Source organism: Neofelis nebulosa, chromosome 3 (assembly GCF_028018385.1).
Source record: "Neofelis nebulosa isolate mNeoNeb1 chromosome 3, mNeoNeb1.pri, whole genome shotgun sequence".
Classification (NCBI taxonomy): Eukaryota; Metazoa; Chordata; class Mammalia; order Carnivora; family Felidae; genus Neofelis; species Neofelis nebulosa.
In genome coordinates this window covers 165,601,590-165,621,963 of record NC_080784.1, presented here as the reverse complement: position 1 = coordinate 165,621,963, position 20,374 = coordinate 165,601,590, and the positions used below count along the sequence as shown (strand labels likewise).

At 41.0% G+C, this 20,374-nt stretch overlaps 1 protein-coding gene across 1 annotated transcript; it reads right to left on the bottom strand.

The window, feature by feature from the left end:
- Nucleotides 1–33: 33 nt before the first annotated feature.
- Nucleotides 34–17,689, bottom strand: SGCB (sarcoglycan beta). The gene is made up of 6 exons (XM_058722615.1): nt 17,564–17,689; nt 11,874–12,083; nt 7,773–7,958; nt 6,932–7,123; nt 6,491–6,622; nt 34–3,181 (listed from the first exon to the last, which is right to left on the bottom strand). The coding sequence occupies exons 1-6, from the start codon at nt 17,600–17,602 to the stop codon at nt 2,978–2,980; spliced, it is 963 nt and encodes a 320-aa protein (XP_058578598.1). The 5' UTR covers nt 17,603–17,689; the 3' UTR covers nt 34–2,977.
- Nucleotides 17,690–20,374: the final 2,685 nt, after the last annotated feature.

Genomic DNA, 20,374 nt, shown 5'->3' with positions numbered 1-20,374 from the left:
CTTAATTTAAACCATTAAAAAAAATCAACAGCAAACAATTTAGAGTCTTTATTGTAAACAGAGATCATTAATAGTTATTACAAACTGAATTGACTAAAACTCAGGTTAGCAATCCAAAACAGAGTTACAGGGTTATCTTTGTATGGCATAATTTGTAGTCTTTGCCCCCTTAACACTTCTTAAAAGACTACTAAAATTATCAGCATTTCAATGGTTTCTTTTCTGTCAAGTTTAGCACTGTGACATTCTCATCCTTTAAAAAAAAATCCACTCAAAACTAGGCAGAACTTCCACCTTTCATCAAAACTATCGCACAAAATTTGTTTTTTCATAATGCAAAAACAATACAAATATTTTTAAATCTTGCAGCCCATAAATGGGCAGTCCCTCCTTGTGTTGTTTCACATTTTCCTAACTGCCCTTTGGACGGTTTCTGAAGTACTCTGCTTTCGTTTCATCTGTCCCTGTTGTCACTGTAACCTACCTCCGGTTAGGTTAAACAAGCATGTATCCACGCCCCTTCTCCTGGGGTCCTGTCTCCGTCTACCTTGCCGGAGTCTGCTGCTTGTCATGTCCGTGCTCAATGCAGGGGAGGTACAACCAGCAGAAATAGGCAAAGCTAACGTTTCAGTTTATAGGAAAATACCATCTGGTGGTGAGAATGCGTAGCTAAAGCTTTGCCATTGTGCAAAACAGATCACAGGTAAAATGGACGGTTTGTTCTTAATCTCCTTTCCGGTGAATTTTCCAGGACTACATCTCAAGGAAAAGGCAAGGGTTACCTGCAAAATGTCCTAAAAATATGTTACCTGTTACCTTAACAATCACTTCTATAAAAACATCAAAATATCTTCTTATTAAAAGCACTTAATGGAGATGTATCAAAAACACAAGTATTTCTCAAAGAGGAATAAAAATAGATTGTTTCATGAATTATATTCAATAAATAATACTCTGTAACATAGTGTTTCGTAGTTTTTGTAAAAATATTTAAAGAAACCTTCAAAACCTAAATAAAGCAGACAAATAAAGAATGTAAAATTAAAAATATACTGAGCATCTGAATGAAAATTCCAATGGATTTTTCTGAGTATCACTCAAATATTAAATGACACTGAATATATTCAAATAGGATTTGAATATCGTAACACTCAGAGGTCATAAAGTTCAATTTTTTCCCCTTCCTTTAAAAACTGCACTCAGTATTACATAGTAAGTCAATCTATTTTAAATACTTTAATGACTGTTCATAATCTCTAAGGCATTTGGTTGTCCTATCAGAGAGAACTGTGATTGTAGTGAATGCAAATTGCTTTTTGTATTGATTTTCTTATCTACATAGTTCAAAGACCATGACAGAATACTGTTGTACTTGAATGCAGAGTGGGGCTTACAATTGATCTCTACTGCTTATTTTACAGTAAACTGTTTTTGAAAACTCCATCCCTGGTGTTGTGTGTCTGATGAATACCAGAGAGTCCCTTTTAAGTCAAATATAAAATACCTTAAAAATCAACTGGCTTGAGGGTTGATCATTATGATGGGATTGTAATATGAGGAGCAGAGATCAAGTCTCATACTTTACTCAAAAATTACTTAAAAATTATTTCCTGTATCAACACCCTTAACTCCAGCGCTTCCCAACTTTGTTCAAGGCATGGCACACACTGCAAAGGGGACTATTTGTAGGGCTTGTGGCTGTGGCAACCTTCCCAGCCATCCCCAGCCACCAGGACTTGCCTGGGGCCACGTCCTCTCCCTTCTCACTGAGCTCCCCTGAGGGCTGAGGGTATAAGTTAGCAATCCTTTTAGCCAATTCAGGTTCTCCAAAGTGCCAAGGCCCATCAGTTAGGAAACTGGGGTAACCCACCCCTACACTAATTTGACTTCTCTAAATTGTAATTTTGGAATTGGCTTAAGCTAGTTTAAAACCTGATAGCTGTTGGCCATTTTATTTATTTATTTTTAAACCTGAGTAAGCATAACTGTTTTGTTTGATTCTTATCTACTTAGGTTAAGTTTGAGTTACTCTTCATTCGTTTTTCTGGAGTTTTAAATAAGTAAGACTTCGGTGCAGATAGTGAACAGAACATGGGAGTTGGAAGCAGGTACATTTTCATTTGAATCCCATGTGAATTCCAATCTCAACCCTGCTCTTTTCCATGTGACATCAGGCAAGCTTCTTAACTGTTCTGATCCTCAGTTTCCTAATGGGTAAAACTGGAATAGTAACACCTACACACAGAGCTGTGGTGAGAATTAGAGATTGCACACACAAGATGCCTGGGACAGTGCCTCGGGTGTGTAAGATGCACAGATGACCGCTATCATCGTTTGCTAGTTAAAGCTGAGATGGTGTTTCAATTTCTACCACACTGTGAACACGACTTATCAGTATTTAACAAGTAAACATTCTATTACAGAGTATTTTCATCCTGGTGCAAAACTAAGGAACCATAGTTTCATGCCAGCTCACATATGTGAAGTTCTTTAATGACTTCACTTGCATTGAGAATATAGCTGAAAATTAATGCATCAAAAATCTGTCTTTTCTCTCGGAAGCCAAAAGACAGAGCATGTGACATTTATTAATGGTGGCCCTTTCAACCATCTTAAGTGGGTATATCCCTGTTAGTTACCAAAAGCTTTCTTATAGTGAGTGGCCTAAAGAGTTATCCTGTAGACCAGGAAGAGTGGAGTTTTAAAAACACTTCTTTAGAGATTAATTTTGCTTCTATTCACTTCTGGTAATTATTTTAGAGAATTGCCATTTGAAGATCAGTGCAACTTAATGAAATGTGCTAAAATTTAGGCTCTCTGAGAATCTTTTCAATATGGAGGTCATATAATAGATACAATAGTGCTCTGTGGATAAAATAAGAGTTATTGCAAACTCTCTAAAAACATGATTTGCATGCACACTCATAAAAAAAGGTCAAGTCAAGATATGAACATATTGGTGGCCTCGCGGGTTCTTCTAATGAGTGTTTCCACAGGGATTGTCTGAGATCTGGCAGCCCATGTTCTGGCCTGTTACTTGTACTTTGAAGAGAGTTCCATCTGCACACATACAGAGCTTGTAGCGTACCCAGTCACCGGTACCAAACTGGTCCCCACTGGAGGAACTAGGTAGGCGAGTTGTGCTAACCATCACGGTTCCATTTAGGATGATGCTGTTCTCCTAGGAGAAGAATAGTAATACAATTTGTTTACCTCCACAAGTGGTGACAGAACAAAGTTAATAAACAAAACTTAGAATATTAACAAGAAAAATATGTAGTAAGAAACAGTAAAGTCATGACCAAATCAACAACAAAGAAAACAAAACCAATGTCAAGATTCAACTAGTGACCTCTTAGTAATAGTTCACAATGTAGATCAAATACAGTTATAACACTCTTAAAATTATATCAAAATTCCTAAGTATATGGGACTGATACTGATAAAGTCTCAGATCATTTTCATTTGTTACTTCCTAAGAGAGTTTTTACAAAGTTACTAATGATTGGTAAGTTTCTGATGATAAGAAAAAGGCTTGTTTTTCTCTCACAGAAAATTAATTTTGATTTCTAATATTTATGCAATGCCACAAATGAAGTTTCAAACCAAATAATTCTGAAGACCAGGCCTTCAAAGAAAACTGCCTGGAGATTCTCCAGGCTGTTTCAGGAACGTTTAGGTCTTTTCTTTTTGGGAACTCCTAAGCCTCTCCCTCCTTTCTTTCCTTTTCTTCTTTTCATTCATCCAGCACATAATTATTAAATGTCTACCATGTGTTAGACACCATTCTAGGTGCTGTATACAGCAGTCAAGAGACAGGTGAGCCCAAGTTCTTACACAGTTGACATTTTAATGGGGGAGGGGCAGACAATAAATACATGAACAGGTAAAACAAATAAAACATCAGTGGAGAAAAATAACTCAAGGTAAGCAGAGAGAGAGAGTGACCAGTCAGGAGCTGTGTTTACACAGGATGGTCAGGAAAGGCCTCTCTGATAAGGTCACAGTGCAGTGCAAACTGGGTGATATGAAGGAGAAAGCCATGTGGGAAACTGGGGAAGGGCACTGCAGGCAGAGGAAACAATCCATGCAAAGGCCCTGGTGTGAAGATGTGCTTGGTGTTCTAGAGCAGGTGGAAGCCAGTGGGGCTAAAGCAGAGAGCAGGCGGGAGTCGACTGGTAGGAGATGAGTCAAAGAAATAACTAGGGGCCAGACATGTTAGGAAAGGGAATGGACTTTTGGGTTTTATCCTGAATTCTATGGGAAGCTGCTTGGAGGGATCTGAATACAGAAGTGACGTGATCTCTGAGAAAGGGTCATTCTGGCTGCCATACAGGGAATGGACTACAGGGGCGAAAGTGGAAGCAGCCAACAGTGCAGCAGGAAGCGGTGGGTTTATACCATGAGGGGTGTTGTTGCTGGTGGTGGTGGAGGCAGTGAGAAGCGGCCAGACTCTATCTTTCGAAGGCAGAGCCAGGAGGCTTTGCTGATGAGCTGATGGGCGCCATTTCACAAGAGGGGGACACTGAAAAAAGAAAGGCATGTTTGGGGAAGGGGAAGGAGGGAGGATACGAAGATTTTAGACTTGTTGAATCTGAGATGTGTATTATGTCCTGGAGTGGAGAGGTAAGAAGGCAGCTGGTGGGTGTGCGAGTCTTAGTTCAGAGGAGAGATTAGAGTAGGAGTTCCAAATGTGAGAGTTATCAGGTTACAGGAGGTATTTAAAGCAATAAGACAAAGTTGGTTATGAAGTCACGGAAGCGGCTATGGACTAGTGATAGTTATGCACAGGATATAAATACAATCCATATGTGATGAATTTTGAAATTTTGTTCCAATGTTGCCATCTTGTGGTCATTTAATTTTCCTTTCTTCTAACTGCTAAAGCAGTTACTTCTTTAAAAGCAGTTTGATATTCTTTTTTTTTTGATAAAATTTTTTCTTTTTTATAATTAGCTATACACTTAAAAACTAACCACTGATGTTAACTGAATTATAAAGCTAATTACCTTTTTAATACTGGATTTTTTTTTTCTAACTGTGGAGAAACTGGTATGTGTTTATGTGCATTTCAAAGTATTTTAATATTTCTCATACTAACAACAGTTAGAATTTTCAGATAGGAAACAAGGAGTTAGGTGGCTTGCTAATGGTTATATACATATCTCTCACAACTCTTGCTTCTTTGAGTTTCATAGCCCCCTGTGACCATTCTTCACCATTACTCTCTTAGAGGAATAGCTTCTTACTACAATATGTGCAAAAAATACTCAGTATTGCTATTGAGTTCCTAGCAAGAAACACATTTTATGTTCATCTTTCGTTTTTTTTTTAGAAATTGGAATATGTGCTTTCAGGGAGAAAGCTATTTATGAAAATGGAAGAACTTAATTTTCCAAAGCTTATTTTTTCTAGAACTATGAAATTAAACTTAAATAAAAGGAAAGAATTATTTTATAAGTCCTGGGGTTCAAGCTCACTTTTGCCATATTTTATGCTTGGTAAAATAAATTTAATTAGTTTCAGTTAAGTTGCATACAGCAGGTGGCCAAAGACATTTTGAAGAAATACGCTTTGATCAGAACTACAAGCAGGTAAGCTATTTTTTTTTTAACGTTTATTTATTTTTGAGACAGAGAGAGAGCATGAACGGGGGAGGGTCAGAGAGAGGGAGACACAGAATCCGAAACAGGCTCCAGGCTCTGAGCTGTCAGCACAGAGCCCGACGTGGGGCTCGAACTCACAGACTGTGAGATCACGACCTGAGCCGAAGTCAGCAGCTTAACTGACTGAGCCACCCAGGCGCCCCAGCAGGTAAGCCATTTTTGGACTTCTGGCTCCCTTATATGAGATATGTTACTTACTGAAGTTCAGATATAATCTGTGAAGTACAAAATTTCACTTTTCAATAGCTATAATAAAGGCAAAATCTTTTTCCTTTCTAGTTAATAATAGATGGGTGAATAAAATACATTTTGTACACTTGCTAATTGATTTTCACATCATTAGATACAAAACTCATGAAAGGATATGAACAACCTTTAACTAAAAAGTAAAACCCCAACAACTTCAGAGAACGGATACTTCGAGAATTCCCACTTGGAGAATTCTTTCAGAATTTTAAAAGATTACTTTTGCCTTTTAAAATAATAGAGGAATCATTATGTAAAATTTTTTTTTTTTTAGAAAACAGCAGGCAGGCAGAAAGATAAATAAAATTAAAATTAGCTGTTAGCCTGCTACCCATAGCCAGCCACTGTTGACATTCTGGCATAGTTTTCCAGGTTTTTATAAACGCATATATGTTTTGCAAAATAAAATGAGATATTTCACAACCTGTAACTTTCTTTCACTTCAAAGTCCATTTTGAACATCTTTCCATATCAAAAAATATACAACTACATTATTGTTTTTAATAATGGTATACTGTTCCACATATGGATTTATGTACCCAAGAATCTAATAATTCTCTAAAACTCTTAATACTCACTGCCTTTAACTCCATATTACCACCCATGTGAAATTCAATGGTTTTGCCCATAATGAATACACCTTCATTTCCACGCACAATAGCACGCCCGTCAACTTTTATGTTTAAATCACTAGTAGCATTGCTGGTAATCTGAAAATTAAAAAAAGAAAGCAATAAACAGCGTTTCTAAATTAAAGTGAGAATTATTATCAGAGACAGAGGAACAGGAGTTTCAACCATGGAATATGAAAGGCAAGTATTTTTGGTCACGTTTTAATAGGTGTTGAGATAGACGTGACTTGATAATGATCAGGTGACAAATCTAGAACAAATCAACCCTTCCCATTGTTCCAGAATTTATCCTTTCACATCACTATAAAACAGCAAAACTCCCCTCCCGCTTTGTAAATTCAGACAGTAATTCTCTTCCATTAAGAAAGCAAACAAAATAAATCATACCCTTTCAGTAGATGCTTTTTGAACATTCAAACTTTTCACTCCACTTGGCAAATGAAACTCATGAGTTTCATAGTCTGTGCTGAATAAGATATTCTGAGTCCTCGGGTCAAAAAACTGCATACCAATGTCACTTGTAATAGAAGTTTTGTTCTTTTCTACACTGAGCTTTGTTGTCCCTTGCTGAAAAACAATCTTCAGAAAAACACTTTATCATAAATATGTTTTCAAAGGAGACTGCATCCAAAACTCATCAAGAACATTATCAAAAACACTTTATAATAACAGCCTAACTTCAAGTAATTTTAACTGCATCTGTCTGTCCCCTCTCTATCTACTTGGGAAAAGAGGTCTTTAGAATGAGGGCTTATGTGCTTGTTTGCTTACGCTGCTCTGCACAAATCCATGGGTCACAGGGCATATAGACCTAGGCCTAAGATGGGCGGGGGTTGGTAAGAATACCTCCTTGAGGTTCTATTCCATCAAAAACCTATGTTATAGCAGCCACTTGGCATGGGCTGCCACAGACTAGACTGGCATATTCTCTTCCAGCCTCCAGAAAGTAGAGGGTATTCCAACCTGGGAAGGTGCTTCGTGTGCTGGTTACCTCGTGTGGAGGAGACAGAGTACATTCTGTATTCTCATAGTAATTAATCTACCACAAAAAAGGATACCACATTCAGATATTAAGAAAGCATGTTACATTAATAGATTGTAAGACCAACAATATTATTAAATAGGCTTATGGACAGTCTCTCAAGGAAAATACCCATTTCCAAAAATCAACACTGGGTTTTTACTAAGAATTTTTCTCTAATGTCCCTCAACCAATGTGGTAACTTACAGGCTGGTTGTTGCCCGTGATGACCAAGTTTTCATTCCGCCTTCCTCCTACTGTGCTCTTATAAAGAGGATGTATGACTCCCATGTCAGATACTTGCTTAAACCGAAGCAGGCCACTTTCGTGGAACTCCATGCTGTCACAGCCGTTTGGTCCGATGCGGATCACAGCCCAGATAACAAGTGTTATCTAAAAAAGGAAACAAGCCCCTTGTTGATAGGTCACATACATTTAACATAACTGGAAAAAAACAGAAAAGATCATTGCCAAAATGTCTCATCAGTGATACGAACACATCAATTGGTTTTCCACCTATCAACGAAACCAACTTCATTTTTATCAACGCAAATAGCCAAGAGTCAAAAAAAAAAAATGTGCTAAAAGAACAGTTTCTTATTTCTTCTGCTCCCTCCACATCTCGTCCAGGGACAACCACTTTCAGCAATTTTAGGTATTTCATCTAGAATTTATTTCGTATTTTTAAGTAATATATTATTTCTTCACTCATCATTTTTAGGTTTTATCTATTCATTTCCTACTTTACCAGATGAGAATTTATCTCATTTCTTCTCCCCCAATCTCAAGTCTTGGCTAGATCCATGTTCAGAATTGTCAGTATTACGAACATGTAAGTATTTTTCAATCCTAAACCAAATACTGTAACTAAGAGAGCAGTTCGTTGCTTGTACTCTGTGTCTCCTGGAGTTTCATATTTCTCTTTCTTTAGCATCAGACCAAGGTTGGTGAGTTTCTTTGGAAGCCTGACTGAATCTTTTCAAAACCTCTGATGTTTCTGTAAAATGTCACTCAGTAAAATGTTCTGAAAGCCCAAACCTCTCAGATAGTTTATTCTATTGGCTCTAGTTTTCTGTCTCAGGAAATCTTGCCGGAACTCTTATATTCTTGGTCCAGTCTGTTAGCCCTGGGTCTGTTACACAACTGTAACCATGAATTTTTCCTTCACTTTCATGCTGGAACTTCCTTGTCTTTCTCCAGTGCTAGATACCCAGTTTGCTGTGTCCTTTCCTTCAGCTTTCTGGGAGTTAACGACTTCTTTTGGTGAGCACCTCCTCCAGTGGCCTCCTTAGAAAGAATCTATGTGAAGGAAATTTTGAGAGTGTGCATGGTTAAAAAATGTCTCTGTAAGCCCTCACATTTGGTGGATAGTCTAGCTTGATACATACATTCCTAGGTTTGGTGTTATTTTCTCTCTACATTTTGAAGGCCCCTGCTTTCTGGTTTTCAGGGCTGCATTTGAGGGGTCCGATGCCTGTGATTTTGTATTCTTCATGCATAACCTGTTTTTATTTTTCCTGTGGAATATTTTAGGATCGTCTCTTTATCCCTGTTTTCTTAAATTTTACAGTAATGGCCTTGGTGTGCGTCTTTTTTATGCATGACACTGCACCCAGAATGGTAGTTTTCGATCTGTTTTAGGAAATTTTCTTGATTTGTTTGGTAACATTCTCCCCAGTGTTCTTTCTTCTCTCTTTCTGAAACTCCTATTAACAGAATGTTACACTTCCTCGATTGATTCTTTAATTTTGTTGAACTTTCTGGAAGGGTTCCTTTTATCTTCCAATCTTTCTGTCTCTCCATCCACCCATCCATCCATCCCTGTGTATTTCTACAAGTTCTTCCTTATTCTTTAATCACTCCTTTTTAATGGCATGCTATTCTTGTTCCATGGATGTAATATACTCTCATTTCTCTGAAGATACTGATTTTAATTTTTTTTTTTCTGCCATTCATCACATTTTCTCTCTCTGAATTCTATTTCCCTACGGCTTGGGTGTTTTTGGTCTCCATCATTTTCTCAGTTCTGGGAGCTTTCCAAAAAATCTATTGATCCCTGGTGGCTCAGTGTTCATATTTAACACTGAGGCTTAAAAAAGCGCATAGAAAGTTCTCTGTGGGGTGGGCTTGTGGTAGACAGGCTTCAGAGTACGAGATTAGGTGGCTTTTTCACTGCGACCTGCCAAGTGTCAATATCTATAGGTCTTTCTTCCACAGAAGGCTATTTCATGTCTTGCCTGAGGTACATGTGCCTGGTGCCAGGGAGCTGGAGATAGAGGACAGAGACAGGAGACAGATGGAGCTGGAAACAGTCTCAGCGCTTCCAGGATTCAGACTTCCCTGCTTCCGGAATGGAAAACCATCCCTACCCTCTTCTGCACAACAGTATCCTCAGGCAGGAAGAATCCCCTCCCTTCTGTAACACACTGTGTGGGGTTAGGAGGCATAGTGGCCTCACTGCTGGCTGGAAGGGTGAGGAAGGCTAGGGATCTCATGGCTCCTCCTATAGGTTTTTCAAACAAGCTGTTTTCAGTTCCTGCCTCACTCCTGCTTTTCAAAATACTTGTATTTCCAATTCCTGAGGCAATCCCAATGATTCTGCAAGGCACTTTCATGAACACACCCTGCAGCCCCCTCCTCAACACACACAAGCAGTTTCTCTTCTCTGATAAGTTATTTGCCGTTTCTCACCCTGCTTTTTGGTCTTCATGTATTATGGTTTAGGATTTCAGTTGCCTCTTGCTCTCTTTCCAGATATTTCTGTTTGTTGACATTCTCATCTTAGGATGAGCTTTTTAAACGGGATGGGAATAAAAAAAGTCTTCATTCTGCCATCTTAACCAGGAGTTTCCAATAAAATAAATTTCTAAAATAAGATAATTTCAGAATATGTGCTCCCAGTATTTATAATACCAGCTCTTTTCAATGTAAGGGAAGAATTCGACACAAATGTTTTGGATGTACATAAAATATAATGGGCTGGCTTAAAAGTAAAGTAAACGGAGTGACTTTAGAACTGCTGCAGCCCATGCTCACGACCAGTCTTAGTTATACCAAAAACTACCCTCTGAAAATGTCATCTACACACATGCCAGAGGGTTTCAAGTTTAACCCTCAGAGAGTTACAACCTTGGATTAAGTCTTCTTTCAAAAAGCAAGTATCTTAGGAAAAGGCAACATACTAGGTCCTCAGCACCTTAGTGTAAACTGGCCTGCCACATCCTTTCATTCTTTGACAACAGAGACTTAAGACTATAAAATATAACCCTTTGCTGTCAAACAAGGGTTTACAATTTTAAAATCTAGTTGAGGAGGTAAGACTTCATGTAGGAAAAGCTGAATGAAAACAGAAAGGATTATTATTTTTTAGGACAGATGAAGGCAGTAAAGTCATGGTGCAAAGGTCTCTTCTGCTGAGTTGACTTTACCCTTGCAAAATTTAAGCCATTTAAAATACTCCATGAACATTTTCTTCTACATAAAATTAATACATGGCAATATGAGCATACTAGGTAACATTTACGACAACTCAATAAGAGGTGCAAACTTACAGTTATAAAATAAGTCACAGAGATGAAAAGTACAGCACAAGGAATACAGTCGTTAACACTGTAATAATGTTGTAATGTGACAGATGGTGACCACACTTACGGTGAGCACTGAGTGCTATACAGAACTGTTGACTCCCCATGTTGTACATCTGATACTAATAAAATACTGTATGTTAACTACACTTCGATAATAAATAAAAAAAGAAAAGGCTAGTGGGTCTTTCCTAAAAGTATTTAAAAGATGGAATCTCCTGTTGTCTTTCAAAGTATATATCAGAAGAAGGAACATCTGATAAAACGCACTCTTGGTTGTGAAATTAGGAAGACAGGATTCTGTCATATAATATTTTGGAGAGTAAGCAAATCAGGGGCTCTTTGTACAAACTGTAAAGGGTAACTGTGCATCTAAAAAAAACCTTAAGAGATAAAACACGCATAGAAAAGCAGAAAGAGGGCTTCAACAAGAAATTATACAAAGTCCATGATTTCACTGAAAAATTCCCCATGGTAATTAAAACAAGAAAATTCTGGGGCGCCTGGGTGGCTCAGTCAGTTAAGCGTCTGACCTCAGTTCAAGTCATGATCTCACAGTCAGTGAGTTCGAGCTCCGCATTGGGCTCTGTGCTGACAGCTCAGAGCCTGTCTCCCTCTCTCTCTCTGCCCCTCCCCTGCTCATGCTCTGTCTCTGTCTCTCAAAAATGAATAAACATTAAAAAAAATTTAAAAAAAACAAGGAAATTCTGTGGCAGATACTTACGATTAAATTGATGACAGCCAGGATAAACAAGAGGATAATCACACAGATGGCTAAATTGCCCTTTCTCCCTCTCAACCCCGTTTTATGGAGGCGATCTTCATCAATTGGAATATATCCGGCTTTAAAATTACTATTGTGCTCCTTATTGACATTCCTCCTCTCGACAGCCTTCTCACGCATGGACTTCTTTACGGGACCATTGGAACTTTGCTGAAAACAAAATACAGCACAATGGAACAGCCATACCCACTCCTTTCGACGCATTTATTTATGAAGTGCAAATTCCTACCTAAAGAAAGCTGAACTGGTTAGTGATATATTTGCCATAAATAAACTTTAAGGTGTTGAGTTGCAAGCTCCAACTCAAGACATTATTTTGCTTGGAGGGATAGTAGAGAAGAACCGTTAGTGAGACTATTTGATAACACATCTCCACTCTCTGCTCTGAATAGTCCCATTGTCACTAAAGTGCACAGCTAGCTCATTTGGGGGAAGAGTTGACACAGACATTCCACAGTCGGTAATCTTTTTTTTTTTTTTTTTAAGTTAATGACTTACAATGATTTGTTTCATTATATATATATTTTTTCATTTATAGGAAAAGAATTTGGAAAGTCTGACACACTTTGCTGTTTATGACCCCAATTGGCTAAAGATAATATTATCATAGATCAGTAGTTTTCAAAGTATGGGCAGGGGGGCCCCGGAGGAGCCCTTTGAACTCTTTCAGGAGACTGGAGGGTAAAAACTATCTTCAAAACAACACCAAGATGTTATTTACTTTTTTTACTCTCCTTCTTTCGTGAATGTTCAGTGATTTCCAGAGGCTAAATATGTGATGACATCACTGCTCTAACAACTAACGGAATGTGTGCTTGTGTATTCCTGTGTTTCAAATTTTCACAGGTTTAATTTCTAATATAATAGGCATCAATGGATATAACCTACATAAACAAAAGTTCTTTGGGATCCTCAGTAACTTTTAAGGGCATAAAAGTAACCTGAGACCAGAAATTTTGAGAGCCTCTAACTTAGACTATGGTTGAATGACATTTTTGGTAACACATCAGAAACACAAAATGGGTAGAAATGGATACTGCCCAACTTACATATATTTTAGAGCTCTGAGACAATTTATTTTTTTGAATAGGCATTTATTAAACACTTTATGCTTAAACACTAGTAGGAATACAAAAATAATATAGGACAGGATCCTTATCTTCTAGATGTTACACATGTTATTAAAACAGTTAGCGATGCAATAAATTATTCTGTATGTTCAGGTGCCAAAATCAATAGTCTGGGCAACACATGCTGTGGAGTCCAATAAGAGGAGAAACAGGATGGCTTGGAGTATTTTTTCAAGGAAACAGGAAGCAGGTGGTCAGAGCCGGCAATGTAGGGAGAAGAAAGCTGCAAAGTAGGGCTGGTTGGGAAAATTCCTGGCCTGCTGGGTACAAATTCCAGTCTTCCTCTCTGTTTAACTTGGAGTCACTGGAGGTTTATGAACATAAATGACATATATTTCAGGATCCTAAACATGCGGGTGTTTGTAGGAGAGATCGGAACAGGAATACCAGTTAAGTAGGTTGTTGGGCGACGTTGTCATAATGGAGGTTAGAGGTAATGAGGTAATGAGGGCCTGAACTAAGGTGGGATGGAAAAAGACAGATTGAAAAGATACAAAAAAATAAAAATAAAATAAAAAATAAAAACATACTTCAAGAGAAGAGTTAACTGAATCTGCAGCCAGCTTCAAACAATCCCGTGTTTACTGAATGGTGACTAGTGAAGTATGGAGAATGAAGGAGGGAGAAGATTCTACATATGCTGCACTTAAACTGAATGAGAAATAACCTCGTGACTCAAAGGCAAGGGGAAGGCAGGGATGGGGTATTAGGTCAGTCTGGGCTAGAGACAGAGATTTGAGATCTTTAGCCTTGAGGTAAATTAAATCCACGAGTGCATCTTCTTACTGTGCAAAACAGTCTACAGGAAAGAGAACAAAGAGCCAAGGACATGGTCTGGGGAAAATTTAAATGTGCAGCTATAGTGGGAAATGAGGACTACAATGAATGGTAAGAGAACCAAGCATGTACACTGTTGCTGAACTTGCTTTGTTAAGAAGTGCTTCTGTGACTTTCAAAGATGAACTCTAAGTAGCAAATGGGTAAGCAGGAAACAGCCTGAAAAGATGCCACATGTGTGTATCTATTTTTGAGTCCAGAAAGAGAAAAGAGGAAAGAGAGGACTGTAGCTAGAGAATTACGTACACTCAGAAGAAAACTGTGTTTTCAGTTTTGCTGTGTCTTCCTCTCCTCTCTGTGCAATTTGGGGGAGGACTCGCCTATTTGACCGCAGAGGGAAAGATGCCAAGTGGGGCAAAGGCCAAAGGTCTCAGAGCGGGGCAGGATAATGGAGGAAATGAGATCCTTCAGGAGGCAGGAAAGAAGCTGACACAGAGTACATGAGAAAAGATAATCTTTAAGGATAGGCTTCGCTGAAACAGTTCACACCCAGAAGAGAAAACATCTTCTTCTGGGATGGAAAAGGCAAGGTCATCTGCCAAGGAAGAGTGGAGACGGCTGCTGGAATCTTATCACGGTGGCTGAGGCAGCAGGCTGGTTAAGGGATTGTGGAAAATGGAAAAGGACAGGGATAATCATTGTGAGTAATGCGGCAGGTAAAAATTTTTTTTAATTCCACAAAGTGGTAAGGAAGGCAATATAGAAGACGCCTCAATCTACTACCAGATTTTTTTTCACAAGACAGGTTGCTAAGTATCGTGTAAGTTGTGTGTCTGCATGAGGTGCAACATCTAGGAGGGTACACTGACACTGCAGACCTCTTAGAGCTGAATGTTCATTTTGAAAGTATTTGGGCTGAAGGTATTGAATACCTTAAGGAAGGTGTGCTTTCTTCTAATTTTCACAGACACAGTAGGGGCAACTTAAAAGTCAGGGCTTGAATACAGGTCTACATAGGAGAGGGGGCAAAACTGATCCCTCCTGGGAGGCATTCTTTACTCTTCTCTGCCAATTCATGTACATCATTATATTCAATTTGATGCATTTATAATTCACTGAAGAGTTACTATATGCCAGAGGCTCCAGATCACCAAGACAAGCAAGCCATAGCACTGCTCTCAGTGAACTTCCTCACAGGCCAGGACAGTAGACAGACAGGTCACTAACAATGCCAGTTCAACATGGCAAGTGCAGGAGTAGCAAATACACTACTGACACGGTACAAAAGAGGAACGTAACTCTACTTAGCAAGCAGGGGCATCAGGTGAAGGTTTTTAAGAAAGGCTGAGATCTCACTCGAATTTTGGGAGGATAAATGGGAGTTAGCCAGGCCAAAGTGCAGAGAAAGGTATTCCAGGCAAAGGGAACAGCATAGAAACTGTGACTACAAGCCACATCAGTATGAACCGACTTTGGTAGTTTCTGTGGACTGTGAAAAGGAGGAGTACAGAAATGGGGCAAAGAATAAGGTGCGAGATGTGGGTAGGTGCCAGTATATGAATGGACGTAAGTCACCATGTCAAGAACAACGGACTTTATCCTGAAGGTTATGGGGAACCACTGAAGATTTAAAATAGGTTAGTGATACAATCAGATCTGCGTCACAGCAAAATCAAATTCATGTGGCAAAAAGAGATCAAGTGCAACAGAAGAGTTCAGAGATGAAGATGTCAACAGCAGGTTTATCTAACAGTCCAAAGAAGAGCTTGACTGAGCTTTAGATGAAGAGATGACGGGGAGAGGCATTAAGAGGAAGATTCTCTCTCTCTGTCTCTCTCTGCCCTTCCCCACTCATGATCTTCATCTGTCAAAATAAATAAGAAACATTAAAAAAAGATGATGAACTACAGAACCTGGTGATTGACTGGCTGTATGTGACACAGACGGATCTAAGGCGACTCCCAGGTAGGACCTGCTACATAATGTGTGGAATCCAGGGACAGCAGAGCATTAAACCAAGTGTGGGTCCTTTCTGAGCTCCCTTAAACTGGCCCTGCTCTCAAGTTTCTAGCTCGGTTAACCAAGTGAATGGATGGTTGTAGCCCTTTTTTAAAATTATTATTTACTTTTTTTTGAGAGAGACAGTATGAGCAGGGAAGGGACAGAGACGAAGCAGAAAATCCCAAGCAGGCTCTACACTGTCAGCACAGAGCCCGATGCAGGGGCTCAAACTCATGAACCGTGAGATCATGACCTGAGCTGAAACCAAGAGTTGGACGCTTAACCAACTGAGCCACCCAGGCGCCCCTGGAGCCCTTTTAATGGTAAATATGATGAGATCCAATTTTGTACATTTTTCAGTTTGGGGTGCATGTGGAAAATTCAGTTCACGGTGGAGACATAAATGCTTTACTCTGAAGTGAGACTAAGGAATGGGCCACTCTGCCCAGTTTCTGTGTAAAGCGAGAATAGAACCTTGGTGGAAACTCCAGAGCATTCATAAGTGATGTGGATGAAAAAAAAGAACAGGCTGAAACAAGAGCTGACAAATCAAGAGGGAAATGTGGAAAGCCAAGGAATAATTTTAGTCTCAACAACTCCCAGAAGCTGTGTCTCCGTTCACTTTCACTCATTCCTTTAGGTTTTATACTGTTAGATCTGTAGCTTGCCCCTGTGGCTGACTTTTCTGCACTTAATCTGACTTGAAGCTCCTTGAAGGCAGATTTCATGTCTTCTGCTTTCTATGTCCCTTGGAATGACTGTTCCAGTTATATATCTCTATTAGGTCCCTAAAAGCAGTCAATTAGTTAAGAAGGTCTTTTCTGGGAACAGAATGCTGGCAACTTGACTCCAATTTATTCTTCCAACGATGTTGAAGAATGAGACTTTTTCAAAGGAAACTACCATATCATAGTTTTGTAAAGGGAATAACAGTTAAGGAGAAAGTGACTATGAAAACTATTTTTATTTTAACAAAGACCCTAGCAACGATAGGTATGTATATGTAACAGATGCATGCATATATGCGTATACATACGTAGAGCTCGCTTTGGGGAGGAATAACAGCCTTTTAAACTACTCTAAGTTACAAGTTTACCATGCAGATCAGGAAATACTTGATAAAGATTTAGTAAATAATTTTAAACCAACTGGACAGGAGGCAGTTTTAAACTGGTGACTAAATCTCTAAAACCAAAACGGGAGGAGAAACCTGATGTCTGCATATCGGGGATGGCAGACACAAGAAGTGGCCGCAAGCTGGCACCCAGGCAACAGCTGACTGTTTCTTGGCGGGTGTCAGGGAAGCCTCCCCGCTCACAGGCTGAGGCTATTTTTACCCGAATCTTCGCTGGCCACAGTGCCGGGCACGTCTCCGGCACGTCCTGGCGCAGGCTCCCGCCTGCCACGGCCGCCTCCCCGCCCCTCAGGCGGCGACCCCTCCTCAGCCCGGCCGGGGGGCAGCGGGCCTGTCCGAGGGCCGCGGCTTGCTCCCCCTCCTCGGCCCGGAGCCCCTGCCCGCCGTCCCAGGCGGCCCTCGCCAGCATCCCGGGCTGCGGACAGCTCCTCCCGCCCGCTCCGCCCCCCTGGAGCCCGGCCCCCGGCCCCGGCGCGCCCTCGCGTCCCGGCTGCCTCCCCCGGCAGCCAGCCCCGCGGAGGGCCCCACCGGCAGGACCCGGGCCTCCCCTGTCTCTCCTGCCCCCGGCCGCGGCGGGGCTCCCAGACCTGCTCGGCCGCCGCCGCCGCCGCCGCCGCTGCCGCCATCTTCCCGCGCCTGGCGCCGCCGCTCTCAGCGCCGCGGCCGCACCCCGCGCGCCTGCGCCTGCGCCTTGGCGTGGGGTGGGGGTTGGGGGGAGCGCCGCTCGCCGGCTTCGAGCCCCGCCCCTCGGGGGGAGGTTTGGAGTCCCGGGGCTGCGGGCGGGGTCCGCCGCCCCTGCATCCAGGGCTGTGGCTTCGGGGCGCGTCTTCCGGGGCACAGGTGTTCACGCCACCTCGGGCCGCTTCTGGGTTCTACCCAAGGGGCGATTCAAAAGAGGAGGGCGCCGCTCCCTTCCCCCTACGTTGCAGTCACGGAGAGCTGGTGCCGTCCTCCTTGGTTGATGGGCCGGGGTCTCCCTGGCCAGGGTGGGAAGGGGCGTCTTGGAGAGGACCCGGGGACGGGCGGTAGTGACAATATACACGGACGTTGACAAGTTGCCAATTAGCCAGCTAAAATCTTGGAAACTGAGCGTCTTCAAGGAGGACAGAAAATCGCTTTAGGGATGCTTCTTAACTTCAGGGGGCCTATGAAGTCTGGCGCTTTCTTCTGTGGTACTGGGGGTGGATTTTCCATGTAGTAATGAGACAGTGTTGTCCGGGGCGGTACGTCTGGGGATCCTAATTTAACAGATATTCTCTGCACACCCGGAACGTGCCATCCAAAATGCACAAGTACTTTGAGTATACATTCCTTGTTCCTTGTCAGTGTAATCCAACAGTCCTCTTAGTTTGCTGTTACTTGTTTTTTTGTTTGGTTGCCTTTTTAAAATGCAGTGAGGGCAGTAGCAACCAAGGTTGCTGTTCCTCAGGTAGCTGAAACAGACTTCTAGAAAGCATCTTTGGGCCCCAGGGCTGTCTAAGTCAGCAGGAAACACAAAGAGACCAGCTGGCAATAGCTTTCTTTCTCTAGGAACTAGGTCAGTTTTGCTTTTTGATGACTGGAGCTGTTATTTCGCTGCTCTGCTTGCTATACATCAGAAATTGCTGTGAAGTTTAAATTAGGTAATCTGTCGCATAATAAATCCCTCACAAACTTTTCCCGTCTCTCCTGATTTTGGCTGATGCCAGTAGCACACTGGTCATCAATCTCTGTGCATCTTCTTTCCCGAATGCTAGAACCACTGACTCACATCTCTCTGCTCAGTCCTGCTGGGATCTCTAGGATAAACCTGCATCTTAACCAGGACGACTGTAAATTACAGCCCAAAGCTCTTGGAGTCAGCAATAAGTCTTCAACACTCTGGCTCTGGTCCCAGAGCTGAGTTATCAACTCAGATAACTGGGCTTTTGACTGATCCTCAGCTCCTGTCTCCAGCTCTGGTACCACAGTCCTTACATCCTATATGTTTTGCCTCTTTTTCCTCTGCTTGGAGAGAGCTTCTCTTTCTCTCTCTGGCAAGCTCACTCTTATTCATCCTCCAAGAATCCATTCAAATGTCACATTCCCTCTAAAGCCTCCCCAGACTTCCACAGGCAGTTTTTAGCTGGTCCATCCCCTAATTAACTGTGCTGTCTTTTGTAGCACTTTATGTGACATTGTATTTTATCTTGTTTACCTGTCTGATGTCACCTGAAAGATGGGGAGCTCTATCTGGAAGGCTCATGTCTTACATATCCTTTTACTTGCAATGCCCAGCATAGCGAAGAAACTTCGTAAATGTTTTAGAAATCTGCCTGACACCCCACTTTCTAAGACCAGAAGCCCTGCCTTTATTTTGCCAACTTCTCTTCCACTTAGGTGGTGAAATACCTGACAACTAATTTTCTTGATGCCAAATGCCCCCTGACTCTCTGAAAAATCACCTTTTCTTGGAGTCCTTATTGCCGATCTCCAGCTGACAGGACACTTCACAATTCTTCTTGATGTCAATTGCTATAGTCTTTAAAGAGATCCAGTATACTCACATGACCCCATTGTTAATGTGGGTCATTCCCAAATGTGTTATCGGCAAGCTTTTTTGGATCTTGTTTTGTAAATAACATGTAGAGTCTACACATACCCGGGAATGTCTCTCTAATTACCCTGACAATCTCATGTTTAGGTCATGTTATCCCCATTTTACAAATGAAGAAATCAAGACTCCTAGAGGTTAAAAGCCTACCAAGTTTTCAACTAATACAGAGCCTGGATTGAATTTAGGTCTCTCTGACCTACAGCCTTTGCTCTTTCTGCCACATAACACAGTCTTTAATTCTGCATTTCCTTTTGCCTGTGGGCGTGCAAACCCAGGCTAGAGTTCTGGTCAGATTATGAAGACAGTTATCCCTTCATTCACTTTATAATGCATTTAATAGTGTCCCCCTATGAAGATATCCAAGTCTTAATCCCCAGTACCTGCAATTGTGATGTTATTTGGAAATAGGATCTTTACAGATATAATTAATTTAAGGATCACCCTGGATTTAGGTTGGGTTTTAAGTCTCATGACTGGTGTCCTTAAAAGAAGAGGAGAGGACAAAGACACAGAGGAGAAGATGATGTGAAGACAGAGGCAGAAATTGGAGGGGTAATGTTTCTACAAGGCAGGTCATGCCAAGACTTGTCACCAGAAGCTAGGAGAGAGGCCATGGAACAGATTCTTTCAGAAGGAACCAACCCTGCTGATTTTCTGAATTCTAGCCTTCAGAACGGTGAGGAGATAAAGTTCTATTGTTTGAAGCCATCAAATTTGTGCTAATTTGTTACAGTAGCCCTTCAACACATCCAAAAACTGAACTGAAAATCTCTCCCCTCGATCTGCTCTTTGTGTATTCCTTAGTGAATGGCACTGGCATCTG